The sequence below is a fragment of the Nycticebus coucang genome, chromosome 4, assembly GCF_027406575.1.
Source record: "Nycticebus coucang isolate mNycCou1 chromosome 4, mNycCou1.pri, whole genome shotgun sequence".
NCBI lineage: Eukaryota > Metazoa > Chordata > Mammalia > Primates > Lorisidae > Nycticebus > Nycticebus coucang.
In genome coordinates, this window is record NC_069783.1 from 114,969,814 (window position 1) to 114,984,555 (window position 14,742).

The 14,742-nt window shown below is 38.7% G+C and overlaps 1 protein-coding gene across 1 annotated transcript in view; it reads right to left on the minus strand.

The window, feature by feature from the left end:
• PPTC7 (protein phosphatase targeting COQ7) overlaps positions 1-14,742 on the minus strand; it is a 47,978-nt gene that overhangs the window by 18,793 nt on the left and 14,443 nt on the right. Inside the window, exon 2 of the mRNA XM_053588893.1 lies at positions 1,276-1,455. Coding sequence (XP_053444868.1) covers positions 1,276-1,455 — 180 coding nt within the window. The remainder of the gene's footprint in view (positions 1-1,275; positions 1,456-14,742) is intronic.

Sequence of the window (14,742 nt, forward strand, 5' to 3'; positions counted from 1 at the left end):
CTTGAACCCATGAACTCAGGCAATCCACCCACCTTGGCCTCCAAAGCACTAGTAGGATTACAGGCCTGAGCCACCGTACCTGGCCATAAAATGCAGTTTTAACTTTTAATGTTTCTGAACTTGAAATATATGGAATCAGACTATTAGAAAATCTTTTCCATTTACAACATGTTGCTAAATGAACATTGCCTGTAGCTTTAAGTCATTCCTTCTCACAATGTGTTTTTGTCTACTGACAGACTTTTTGATTGTCCCCAGTTTTCTATTTTTTTTTTATTATTTCAAATTGACAGTACGAAGAATTAGGTTACAATGTTTACATTTGTTAGGCAAAGTCCCTCTTGTAACTGTGTCCCTCCCCCAAGAGGTATGCCATACACTCTAACATTGTGCCCATTAAGTAGAGCACACTCACCACCCTCCCCTATTCTCCTCCCCCCTACACTGAATTGATTTGAGTTTTTCTCTTATGTGTTTTAGATTGCCTACGGGTTTCATATTAGAAATGAGTACACTGGATTCTTGCTTCTCTGTTCTTGTGATACTTTACAAAGAAGAATGTGTTCCAACTCTGTTCAAGTTAATACAAAAGATGTAAAGTCTCCATCTTTTTTAATGGCTGAATACACCTACCATAGCTTGTTAATCCATTCCTAGGTTGGTGGGCATTTTAGTTGTTTCAACATTTTGGCGATTATAAATTGAGCTGCAATATTTCTGCTATTATTGAGAATGTTGCTAGACCATTCTTGTGCCTATCTCTTGGTTTCTAGATGTGCAAGACTTTTCCTAGTCTAGAGTAAATACCTACAAGTGGGACTGCTGGGGTATACTATATGTTGGTATTTAACTTTATTTAGTAATATCAAATTGTTTTCCAAAGTGGCTGTACCTATTTACATTCCTTCCAAGTGGTATTAAGTACTCAAACAGTACTAAGTCCTTTGGTTTATCCTACAGCATGTCTACCAAACTCTTCTTAGTAGGAAGAGCCTCAGAAAAAAAGCTAGGCTGATAAATGATTAAATAATTTGCTTGGTTTTGTTTTTAGCTCCCACCCTGCCCCACTTTTTTTTTCTTATGAGACAGGGTCTCACTATGTTGCCTGAACAAGAGTGTGGTGGCATCATCATAGTTCACCGTGACCTCAAACTCCTGGGCTCAAGGGATCCTCCTGCTTCAGCCTCCTGAGTAGCTGGGATTACAGGCATAAGCCACCATGCCAGGCCTTACTAGGATTCTTTAAAGATGAAAACACTTAGAATATCTACTTACCAAGCAAAGGTACTTTATTTTGCAGCAACTCACAGTAGCTTGTAGTAAGAATTCCAATGGGATTACTTGGTACAAATCGTCCTTCTTTTACTAAACGTTCACATGTTCGCATTAAAGTCCCTGAGAACTGAGATGGATCAACTCCATAGTCTCTCCATCCTCCTACACCATCTGCAACCCCTACAAAAAAAAAAAAAAAAGATAATAATATTACATTTAAAGAACAGTCTTACCAACTTCTCAGGAATTCCTGCCCCTGTCTCCTAACAGTCAATTTCCACTATATACTAGTACATACACACATTTAAAATTCATAATAAAAAGCCCTCAGGCTTAATACATTGTATGCTAATATTTCTAGGTGAAATTCTCTATTTAGAATCTGGTCTTTCACATATTGACGATTAAACTTTCAAGCTACCACAGGGTGGCATTGCCTTTGTGGCATTGCCTCAGCTGAATTATCATCTTTGTATAAAGTTATGTGAGTTAATGCTTTGTTGTATTTGTAAGAATGAAAATTGATTTTTAAAAAGTGCTGATACTAAGTGATAATACAAGTGAGTCAGAGTTGGCAATCATTAAGAACAGCAAAAGCAGCAATATTTTAACTCCAAACATTGTCAACAACTGTAAAATAAAGAACAAAATTAAGAATACATCCTACCCTCTTTTCCTCCTAAGAGATAACCACTATCCTAAACAGAGCGGTGCTATTTAACAATAGCTGTCACTGCATATGACTATTGAATACTTCAAAAGGGGCTGGTCTAAATTGAAATGAGCTGTCAGTATAAATAAAACACACTGAATTTCAAAAATTTAGTACCAAAAAATAAGTAAAATTTCTCATTAATTTATATATTGATTACATAAATAATAGTATGGATACATTATGCCACATAATGAACTAAAAAGAATATGTTACTAAAATTAATTTCACCTGTTTTATTCAATGAGAATAACCAGGAAATTTTAAATTGCATATGAGGCTCAGATTCTATTTCTGTTGGATATCACTAGTATAGAGATTTTCACAGGTCCAGAGTTGCTGAGTTCACAGTCTAAGGCTTCTTTAAGTCTCCTTTATCAAAAGGAAACTAGTGTTTAAAAAGGTCAATAAAACATTAAAGCCAACATCATACAATCTCCCTTTCAAATCCCTTGCATAATATTTTCAACATTAAAATAAATTTTTGTCTATTAAACTTGAAGAAGCTGAGAGAAAATGTCAAACACATACATTATTCAGGCTTTAAATGGGCTTTCTAGAAGGATCTATAAGAAAGTAACAATAGTTGCTTTGTAAATAGGAGCTGAAAATGATCAACGAACAAAAGGGGAAATTTTGCTTATACTTCATACTATTTTGTATTTTTTTTTTTTTTTTTTTGAGACAGTCTCACTTGTTGGCCTTGGTAGAGTGCCATGGCGTCACAGCTCACAGCAACCTCCAGCTCTTGGGCTAGGGCAATGCTCTTGCCTCAGCCTCCAGAGTTGATGGGACTACAGGCGCCCGCCAGAACACCCGGCTATTTTTGTTGCATTTGCCATTGCTGTTTTAGCTGGCCAGGGCTGGGTTTGAACGCATAACCCTGGGTATATGGGGCCGGCGACCTACCCACTGAGCCACAGGTGCCGCCCTACTATTTTATAGTGTTTGAATTTGTCATGAGTATATTATATGATTTAAGAAAATAAGAATTTTTTTTTTTTTTTTGTAGAGACAGAGTCTCACTGTACCGCCCTCGGGTAGAGTGCCGTGGCGTCACACGGCTCACAGCAACCTCTAACTCTTGGGCTTACACGATTCTCTTGCCTCAGCCTCCCGAGCAGCTGGGACTACAGGCGCCCGCCACAACGCCCGGCTGTTTTTTTTTTGTTGCAGTTTGGCTGGAGCTGGGTTTAAACCCACCACCCTCGGTATATGGGGCCGGCGCCCTATTCACTGAGCCACAGGCGCCGCCCAGAAAATAAGAATTTTATAATCTTTAAGACTTTGAAACATCCTCCCCATACACACATCTACATTTTTGAAGATGAACTTTCATACACCTCTTGTGCTTTTGGTACACAAGTAGGAGAACATCTGTACATACAGTCCTGAAGAAGAAGCTTAACATGAAATATACATGTGACACACTTTTTCTGAGGATGGCAGTTATCAAACAGAAAGGGAACATATTCTGAAAAAAGTTAAGAAGAAACAGAATTGCAAGACAGAAAAGAGGGTAAAAAATAACATCACCACCTAGGGTAGCAACTTTCCCCACCTTATGTGACCAATAAGCAAAAATTCACTTCAGTGCAATTCCCAATTAGTTGATTAAATGATACAAAGTGTAGGATTTGTTTCAAAATAACTAGATGATTGAACAGGGAGAAATGGAGAGGCTTAGACGACACAAGAATGTCCATGAGCTCATCAGTGCTGAGGGTGTATGAGAAGTTCAATCTTCTTTGATATATATTTGAAATTTTCTATAATACAAAGTTTATATAATAATGATAACAATAATCAAGTTTAAAAAGATTAAAAAAAAAAAAAAGGCCCTTCTGCCTGCTATGTGGAGAGCAAGGGTAGAAGCAGGAGGACAAGTAAGCCATTTGTTTCTATAGTCTAGTCTGAAATGCTAGCAGTGCAGTTAGAGGGTGCAAGCATTTGGGATTCATGAAACAGAAGGACTTACATGTGGAACTGGGGTTAAGGTAAGGAAAAGAGAAGCATCAGGGATGACCAGAGATCTACCTTACCAAGAATGAGCATCACATTTTACTCTGTTTTTAAAGCAGTTGTGAGGAGATCTCAGAAACTATTTATTACAGGCAGACCCTGAGTAACAAACTTCTAACTGACGTACGACTCACACTTATGACTAGTGGAAGCTTTTGCAGGTAACAGGTCAATATACCTGTTTCAACTTACATACAAATACAACTTAAGAACAAATCTACAGAATTTACCTCATTCATAAACCAGGGGCTGCCTGTACAAGAATTTAAGATAGTTTAACAGGAACTTCTTTTGAGGAATTCTTATTTCACTGGAGGTAAGATTTCACAATTTCAAAAGCCAACAGTTTATGTTATAACACAAATACAATTACAGTCTTTGCCACATTATCTGATGAATCATTCATTCTTTTCGAATTACTGCCTGCTCTCAGAAATTAAGTTCTTCTTAACCAGTCTCTGGCCCAACAGCCACAATTAACTTTAAAAACAAATTGGTTTCATCTGCAAATGTCCTTCACAAGAAAACCATTAAAATCTGAGATAAGATTTAGAGTGATGCTGGCACTCACTAAATAATCTGTCAGCAGGTTGAATCTGACCTGACACAGACCTTCAACATTAATCAGATTTCTCCCAGAATAGAGCACAACCTTTCAAGCATCTGTTTGCTTTTTACATGGGCAAAAGATGCCAGGCAGAACTTGACTAGCCAAATCTCTTTAGGGGAAAGGGAAATTCAAAGAGCATATAAATTTTTCAATAAAAGTGTGAGAAAAAAGCATTAGATCTGTAATTTACTTAAAAGAACAAATTATGAAAGGGTGAAGAGTCACATCTGGGATAATAATCAGGCCAAAACCACAATAACCTACCACACATATATTTAAAACCTAATTTTTTTTCCTTTTTCTTTCTTTCTTTTTTCTTTGAGACAGTCTCACTATGTCGTCCTCGGTAGTGTGCTGTGGTGTCACAGCTCACAGCAACCTCAAACTCTTGGGCTTACGTGATTCTCTTGCCTCAGCCTCCCAAGTAGCTGGGACTACAGGTGCCCACCACAATGCCCAGCTTTTTGTGTTGTTGTTGTTTTTGCAGTTCTCATTGTTTACAGGTCTGGGCCAGGTTCGAACCTGCCAGCCTCAAGTCTATGTGGCCGGTGTCCTAACCACTGACCTATGGGCGCTGAGCCTTGAAACCTAATTTTATTCATATTATTTCTACACATAAATTAATATGTCCTCTCTTTCATAAGCAAAAGCTTCAGACAACAAAAAGCAAGAAGACTTTTTAAACAGTGGAACTGACCAAAGGGAAATTTCACTCAGAATACATTTCAAAGGTAAAGAAAACAACTGTTAAATGAGATTGTTTAACATCCCAAAGGTGTCAGCAGTGCACCTATCAAACACCAAAGTATAAGATATCCCTAAGAGCAAATGGAGGCCATAAATACTACCACATTGCATGCACTGCTAGGAAGTAAGAGGGCCTAGGGAGACCGCCTGCCTCTAAGAAGCTCTTCTGTTAGTTCTCAAACAGCAACCAAACTGCTCTCATAAATGCTGCTGCAAGAAGGTTAGGAGTGAGTGATCAGTGCTTACAGGACACAAGACACCACAAGAAACTATACTTCTCTCAGAAGTGGCATTCAGGTAGGCCCTGGTGGGTCAGTCAAATGTCCACAGGCAAGGAAGAGAAATGAGAAGAATAGAAATGCAGACAACTGGATGTGGCAAGGGCTGGGTGAACAGGGAGAAGTTGAAAAATACAGGGTAGGAGCAGAAGCCGTAGAGGGAGGGCCCAGAATGTCAATCTGAGAACTCTAAAGTAACCTGTATTAACAACAGGTGCTGTTTACCAGGGGAGCCACTAACCACAGGCTATTGAGTTTGAAATGTGGCTAGTTTGGATTGAGATGTGCTTGCTGTTAAGTGTAAAATGTAATCTGGATTCCAAAAATGTAGTACCTATAAGAGAAAAACTGTAAAATATCTTAGTAGTAGTTTTACACTGAACATATTAAAATATTAGAATCTACTGGGTTAATTAAATCATATAAATATATAATTAAATTATATAAATATAAAAGTATATAAATTATATAAAACTTAATTTAATATTAATTAAAATTGATAACATTGGTTGCATTTTACTTTTTTAAATGTAGCTACTAGGAAAGTTAAGATTACATATGTTCGTGTGGTATATTTATTTCTACCAGGCCGTGCTGCTATAGTCAGGAGAAAGTCAAAGTTTCTGAGTAGAAGTGATTTAAGCCAATTTATATTTCAGAAAAATAACCCTAATAGCAGCATAAAGAATATGCTGGAAGAGAAGAGAGGATGAAATCTTGCAAGAGTCAATTGTAAAATTTTAGATTAGAGATAGTAAGTAGAATCAACAATCACTAGAAATACAAAGTAAAGAATAAATAAAAGACTCCTGGACTCCACTGTTTATATAGCAGTGCCCCTTATCTAAGGAACATACAGTCCAAGACCTCCAGTGGATGCCTGAAACTGCACATAATCCTGAACCATATAGATACAGTTAGCCCTTCATATCCACTGGTTCCACATCCATTTAACCTAACGCAGACTGAAAAATATTCCAAGAAAAAAAAAATGGGTCTGCACTGAACATTGTACAGACTTCTTTCCTTGTCATTATTCCCTAAACGATACAATTTTTTTTTTTTTTGAGACAGTGTCCTGCTCTGTTGCCTTAGGCTGGAGTGCAGTGGCATAATCAAAGCTCATTGTAGCCCTGAACTCTTAGACCCAAGTGATTCTTCTGCCTCAGACTCCCCAGTAACTAGGACGACAAGTGCATACCACCATACCCAGCTACTTTGTTTTCCATTATAAGTAGAGACAGGGTCTCACTATGTTGCCAAGGCTGTCTCAAACTCCTGGCCTCAAGCAATCCTCCTGCCTCAGTCTCCCAAAGTGCTGGAATTATAGGCATGAATCACTGCCTATTATTTTTACATAACACTTAATACTGTATTAGGTATTATAAGTAATCTACAAATGATTTAAAGTATACGGGAAGATACACCTAAGTAATATACAAATACTACTATGCCATTTTGTGTCTGGGACTTGAGCATCCATCAATTTTACTATCCACATGGGAGGTGGGGGTTCTGGAACCAATCCTCCATGGATAGCAAGGGATGACTATACTGTCTTTTCCTATACATATACACCTATGATACAGTTTAATTTATAAATTAGGCAAAATAAGATTAACAATAATAATAAAACAGAATTACTGGATGCAAAATATAAAAGAATAAAACAGTACAATCATAACTATACTATAATAAAACTTATCTGAATGTGGTCTCTGTCTCTCTCTGAAAATATCTTATAATGTACTGTGAGTAAACTGAAACCTCAAATAAGGGGGAACTACTTTTTCTGGATTTCAGGAATGAAAAAGTATTGATTAGATGATTCCACAGTAGGCAAGAGCCTTTAGAAGGTATTAAATCCTGTGTTGGATATGCCAAGCATCAGGTGCCATCAGGGCATCTTTGTAGAAATGTTCTGTAGGAAGTCAGGAACTTTGAGCCTGCAGCTAGCAAGGCAATTCTGGGTGTGAATGAGATGCTCAGGGAGGGTACAGAGCAGTGATTTAATTAAATTATTTTCAAAAGATAGTGAAAGCACTGTAAGTATATTCTTTTTTTTTTGTGACAGAGTCTATGTTGCCCTCGGTAGTGTGTTGTGGCGTCACAGCTCACAGCAACCTCAAACTCTTGGTCTTAAGCGATTCTCTTGCCTCAACCTCCCAAGTAGCTGGGACTACAGGAGCCCTCAACAATGCCTGGCTATTTTTTGTTGCAATTGTCATTGTTGTTTAGCTGGCCCAGGCTGGGCTCAAACCCACCAGCCTCGGTGTATGTGGCTGGCGTCATAACCACTGTGCTACGGGTGCCAAGCCAGTATATTATTTTTTTCACTCTTTATTTTGATTAACATAATTTAAGTGTGCCATGGAAATTTAACTATAGTTTCAAGTGTGCTGTGAAATAAAAAAGGCTGAAAAAAACTGGTATTGAAAGTAGTAAATTCAGAGTCAGGGTGGTATTGGGGGGTGGGGGTGGGGATTGGCACTGACCTTACTTTAGAAATGAGAATTCCTAGCTAAATAGCTCATTTGTGGATTCTATCTTACTTTATGCATCAAATTACAATCACAGATATATATTAATTGATTAAAGCCAAGTATCCAGTTTGTCAGAATGATATAATCTCTATACAGGTAGAGAGAGGTGAAGCTGAAAGACAGGCTGAGTTAATAACAAGAAAGGCCTTGAATGCCAAGACAGAGGTTGCACTGAATATAGAAACTATTTCCTGTAATTCACTGTAATCATCTTATGTCTCCATTAATAACAGTCTGTGAACATGTCTCACTTAAGTGTTTCCTTTGACCCAAAATCCAATTAAAACCATTATTAGATTAAGATATGGTTACATATCAGAAATAGCTGAGCGAAAGGCTGAGAAGAGACTACAAGGCACAGAAATCCCTTTAGCTGTATCATTTAAATGGAAATACCAGTTTACAAAGTGGAAAAGGGTCAACTAGAAAAAAAAATGTTCAGTAAACTCAAATAGTAGAATCTTAAAAAATCTTGTCTTTCCAATTATAAATGGTCACCTAATTATGTGTTAATAGTTGCAAAAGACTCACCCTAAGAGACTTTGGAACTAGCCAACATCAGCATGAATCTCTCGAGTATCATCCTGCATTATCAGCCATTAGCATGATGATACCATTTTTCTTCAGCCCTCTTTCTATGCTCACTTCTGACTGACATGCAGTCACTTACAAAGCAAACATTTTCTAGAGGAAAGTGATGCCCAGAAAATAAATACTAAATTTCAATATAAGCATCAATGAAGATACACTTAGCAATTTTACTTGATACAAAAATGTATTTAACACAGACTCTGGCAGAATTTCAAATATTACTAAGTACCCCAAAGTAATAAATAGCTTTATTCCTTGCACTTTAGATGCTTTCCAGGCATTTTACATCAAGCCTCACACTCCAATAAAGCAAGCTAGTTCTACAGGGAATTGTTTTCTCATCTGTGAAACACATCTACTGTCTACTAAGATGGGTACTTGATAGTGAACTGAAACTCCAGAGGAGAAACTGAATAAAAATCTGGCTGGATCACAAGAGTTGAGTAACAAAAGTAGCAGGAGACCCTCTGTACTCTGAGGAATCAGGGTATCTGCTTCTGCAGACTTTCTGCAGCAAGGGCCCACTAATGAGAAACTGGCTAAGCAGCATTATTGCAGTGTGACAGCCAGTTCCTTTTCAGATGCAGAGGTTCTTCTTCAAATACTCTGATCTGATGTTCTCAGAGCCAGACTTACTTGTCTAGAGGCATCGCAGTCTGAAGCATTATAAGTAGAGAAAAATGAGATCAAAGCAGAAACTCAACTGCTGTCAAATGGAACAGGTCACATTTCTATCAACATTTTTTCAGCCTCAACTATCTAGGCATTTAAGAACACTCCTCTGTGATTAAGGACTATGAAATACTGTATCTGTAAATAAATATTCGAAAGTGAACAAAAGCAGGATTACTGAAAAAATATATTCAATAGTCTATTCAGAAAAAGTGCCATTTGCTTTGATTAATAGCCCTTTCAGTTCTCTAGAGGTGAAATTATACAGATTATGACACTCTCCCTGCTTTAATAAGCAAGGTATATATTTATTCCCTTTGCAAGAAGCTTCCCCAAAGCAACTACTCTGCATTAATCACAATGAAGTCTGGTGTCTTTTGATTCTACAGAGACCAAGTCTAGGTCAAGAACACAAGATCTCTAAGCAGAACAATTAACTCAAAAGCCCAGGGAATGAAGCTCAAAAGACGAAAATGAAGAAAGGTTCAACTCTGTAGTAAAACTGAAAATGGAATCTAAAAGCAAAACTCAGTAGAAATGAAACTGTCCAGGATAGTTAACAAGATTCAAATAAGGTATCAAAGCTAGAATAAATGGTTCATTTTATGTTTTAGGATTCCAAACAAAATAGCAAGCTATTCCTTGTTGACTTATGTAATTACTTAATAATTAATCAAATTAATTAGCCCAGACATACACATACTTACATCTATTGTCCAGAATACTTCATTAACTAAAGAAGACAATTTCCAGACTATTCTGGGCAATTTTGTCTTAAAAAGCAGTGAAAAGTGCTGAAATGAGGATTAAGAAATAATAGAGTGAAGGAAAAAAGTTAAAAGTCCATCTTTCTAAAATAAAAATGTTCTTCTAACTTTAGCTCTTCTGTTTAAACAAAGAATTCATGTGGAATTATCTATTCTGGCTCAACTGTGGCTTGGAGAACTTGTATAATTCATAGACTTGGTATGAATCACTAGCCTTCCTTCCACAGACTGCAGAGTTGAAGGTTAAGTCACTGAAAAGGTCACTGCACTCCTTTTTGGCCTGCAACAGTATCTTCTTCAAATGCTAAATGCTGTTAGCCATGCTTTCTGCACCCAGGAAGCAACCACTGGGAAGTCATGCTTTTTTTTACTTTTTGTAAGTCATTAACAGTATAGGCAAGGCGCCAAATGTGTTACAGAATTAAGGGCCTTTATTAAAGTTGTGGCTTCTGTTAGTTTTCTGGTGTTAAGAAATGTTATAATGCCAAATAATTTAAGATTTAAGTAGGGAAGTAACAAGCAATTAAAGGTTTGCTATCTGATATGCACGTATTTATACTTGCCCTGTAGGCAGAGAGAAAGATTTTCCTCCTGTTTATTAATTTACAATATTAAATCTAAAATTCTGGTCAACTTAATATTTATTACAATTAAACTACATATTCTTGACTTAATATCAAAGAAGATAGAATTTTAACCCTTGCTTTCTTCATCTTGCTATAAAAATAAGGACTGGCCTTGACTAAAATAGGCACCCTTTCTGGGAGACATTAAAAGTCACATGCAACTTGGCACAAGTGTTCCTTTTTTTTAAATTTAAATGACAACATCATTCTTTTGAATAAGCCTGCCAAGTACAGAATTGTCTCTTAATTTCTGAACTAGTTATATTTTTACTCCTTATTTTTTAATTAGGTCCCTATCTTTGAGTACTAATGAGCAATACTTTTTTTTTTTTTTTGAGACAGAGCCTCACTTTCTTATCCTAGTAAGTGATGTGGCATCATAGGTTACAGCAACCTCAAACTCTTGGGCTCAAGTGATCCTACTGCCTCAGCCTCCCAAACAGCTAGGACTACAGGGGCCTGCCACAATGCCCAGCTCTTTTTAGATATGGGTTGGAGTGGGTGAGGGTCCTCGCTCTTGCTCAGGCTGGTCTCCAACTCCCAAGCTTAGGTGATCCACCTGCCCCAGACACCCGGAGTGCTAGGATAACAGGTGTGAGCCACCACACCCAGCCCATTGAGCAATATTTTTCTATTTAATTTTCCATACTTTCCTACTTTTCAGTCATGAGTACATGTTACTTTTATGGGAGGAATAACAAATACTATTTCTATAAATCCAATTAGAACTACATTCTACACTTACATTTAATATTAAATCTATTCAACATATTTTATTTAACATTTACTACATGCAAGACACTGTTGCTAAAGGCACTTATGTGTAATAAAATTTCCTGTATGTGGGAACTTAAAATAAGATGGTAATTAAAGATTGTGGTTGGACAAAGGGGTTTGGAGAGATTTAAGATAAATGACTTATTAAACATCCACCAATAACAACAAAACCAAAAAGAGTCAGATAACACATGTAGCCAAAGGAATCACAAAAGGTTGCATGGAGAAGTATCTGGAATGAATCTTGAGGGATGAAAAAAACACTAGTGGGGGAGGAGGTTGAGAGAGGTACTTTGAGCAGTTCCCTACAATTTTGACTAATATGGATAAAGTGTAAGTCATAACCAGTTAGAGTTCTAAGAGCAGGGCAACCTGACCTCCAGGTAAATCCCTCTTACACTTGTGCCAGGAAACTCTCACCACTCATCAGCACAATCTAGTGCAGGAGTTGAAGCACATAGAGGAAGCCTGGAAGTAAAGGCTGGTTTGAGGCTACCAAACTCAACAAGGCTCCTGAACCTCTTATTTATTTTAAGTAAGGGGCTTTGCTCAACTATTGGCTGAAGTATAGCTAATAAATAAGTAGTGTTCAGAATCAGCAAAATCCCTCCTTAGCCTCCCAGAGTGCTAGAATGTATAGGCATGAAACACAATGCCTGGACAAAAGAAAAAAAAAATCACCTAAGTTTTAAATGATCATTTTTAACTTGAAAGGTAATGTGGTATACTAGGCAAGAGCATAGGCTCTGGAGGCAGATGTGGATTCAAACTTCCGCCCTCTTAGGTATCCTCAGACAGCTCTCTGAGCTTTGGTATCTTCATCTGTGAATGGGAATTATATAGACTATCCTGGGCCAGTGTGAGGAAAAAGGTTAATGTGCTCACAGTGCATACCTTAGTGGTCAGCTCACAGTGGACATTCAGTAAATGACTCAGGCCTATCTTTAAGAAAGTCCATTGAGGGTCAGGCACAGTGGCTCATGCCTATAATCCTAGCACACTGGGAGGCAGAGGCAGGAGGACTGCTTGAGACCATGAGTTTGAGACTGGCCTGAGCAAGAGCAAGATCCTGTCTCTGTAAAAAATAGCCAGGTGTGGGCTTGGCACCTGTAGCTCAAGCGGCTAGGGCACCAGCCACATACACCAGAGATGGTGGGTCCGAATCCAGCCCAGGCCTGCCAAATAAAAATGACAAAAAATAGCTGAGTGTTGTGGCAGGTGTCTGTAGTCCCAGCTACTTGGGAGGCTGAGGCAAGAGAATCGCTTAAGTCTGAGAGTCTGAGGTTGTTGTGAGCTGTGATACCATAGCACTCTACTCTGTCTCCAAAAAAAAAAAAACAAAATTAGCCAGGTGTGGTGTGGTGGCACGTGCCTGTAATCTCAGCTACTTGGAAGGCTAAGGCAGGAGGGCTGCCTGAGCCCAGGAGTTTGAGGTTGCAGTGAGCTATAATGATCCTGCATTCTAGCCTAGCTAGAGCTCATAGCAACCTTGAATGCCTGGGCTCAAGTGATCCTCCTGCCTCAGTCTCCTAAATAGCTGAGACTACAGGCACATTCTCCACCACGCTCAGCTAACTTTTTTTTCCTTTTTTCTTTTTAGAGTCAGAGTCTCACTTTGTCACTCTTGGTAGAGCGCTGTGGCATCACAGCTCACAGCGACCTCCAGCTCTTGGGCTTAGGTGATTCTCTTGCCTCAGCCTCCCAAGTAGCTGGGACTACAGGCGCCCACCACAATACCGGCTATTTTTTGTTGTTGTTGCAGTTTGGCTGAGGCTGGGTTTGAACCTGCCACCTTCGGTATATGGGGCCAGAGCCCTACTCACTGAGCCACAGGAGCCACCCTTAGTAATGACAGAGTCTTGCTCTTGCATAGACTGGTCTCGAATTCCTGAGCTCAAGCACTCCTCCCTGCTTGGCCTTCCAGAGTGTTAGGATTTATAGGCGTGAGCCATAATGCCTGGCCAAAAAAATATTTTTTTTTTAAGACCAAGGGACAAGTAGCAAATACACTAGTCTAGCCTGGAGCAATAATGGGGGAGTTGAAAGAGAAGGGGGGAAAAACCTTTGACGTGTGTGTGTGTGTGTGTGTGTATGTGTATAGGCTGCCAGCCTCTACAAACACTAGTTTGTGGTCACAACCAAAAGACAATGCCCACTCACAGATAACATATAAAAGATGTGCAGTTCATTCAGTTCTTCCAGCCACACATCCACCACTATTCAACATTCCAATAACATTCAACAGTAAAATTTTCAAGTACTAAGAAATAAACATATATTTGTCTCCAAAAATACGCAAAGAAAGATTCATTTGTACTGTGAAAAAATGAACTTTTTTCCCCTCAAAAGTGACTCTGAAGTAACCTATTTAACACATTTCCCTTCAATGCCCACAGCCTTCAGTATATCAGAATTCCAAAATTTCTCAGTTTATTTTATTTTTAGAGATAGAGTCTCACTTTGTCGCCCTCAGTAGAGTGCTGTGGCGTCACAGCTCACAACAACCTCTAGCTCTTAGGCTTAGGTGATTCTCTTGCCTCATCCTCCTGAGTAGCCTGCCACAACACGTGGCTATTTTTTTGTTGCAGTTTGGCTGGGGCTGGGTTCAAACCTGCCATCCTACTCACTGAGCTACAGGCACTGGCCAAAATTTCTCATTTTAAATGGGAAATCCTAAAACAACTAGTAATAAAGAAATGAGCATAATCATTTTCTTAGGCCACTATAGTAACAACAGTGCCTTTGTCATGATCTCCCCTTCTTTTCCTACCCCTCTATACTGAGAGCCCTGAGAGGGGCCAGTTTCTTTCACACTGCTAGCTATTACTTCATTCCTGCCGGCTGGCCTAATCCAGGCATAGGAGTTCCGAATTCTTGCTGCAGAGATTACCTATGGAACCCCAGCCCCACCCTCTAAGTCCTGAATCAGTGTGCCCAGGATGGGCCTGGGCCTCCCAACACAAATGATTCTACTGAGAATCACTAGGCCAACTAGATGCAAGCAAGCACTCCATAAGCCTGAGGCTTCTGCCTCTGAAATGCTTCTTGCACCAAGTAATCCCATTTTCCATTCCTGAATCTGACCCTTCATCTTGCATTTCCTAGACTAATTAATGGCAGCC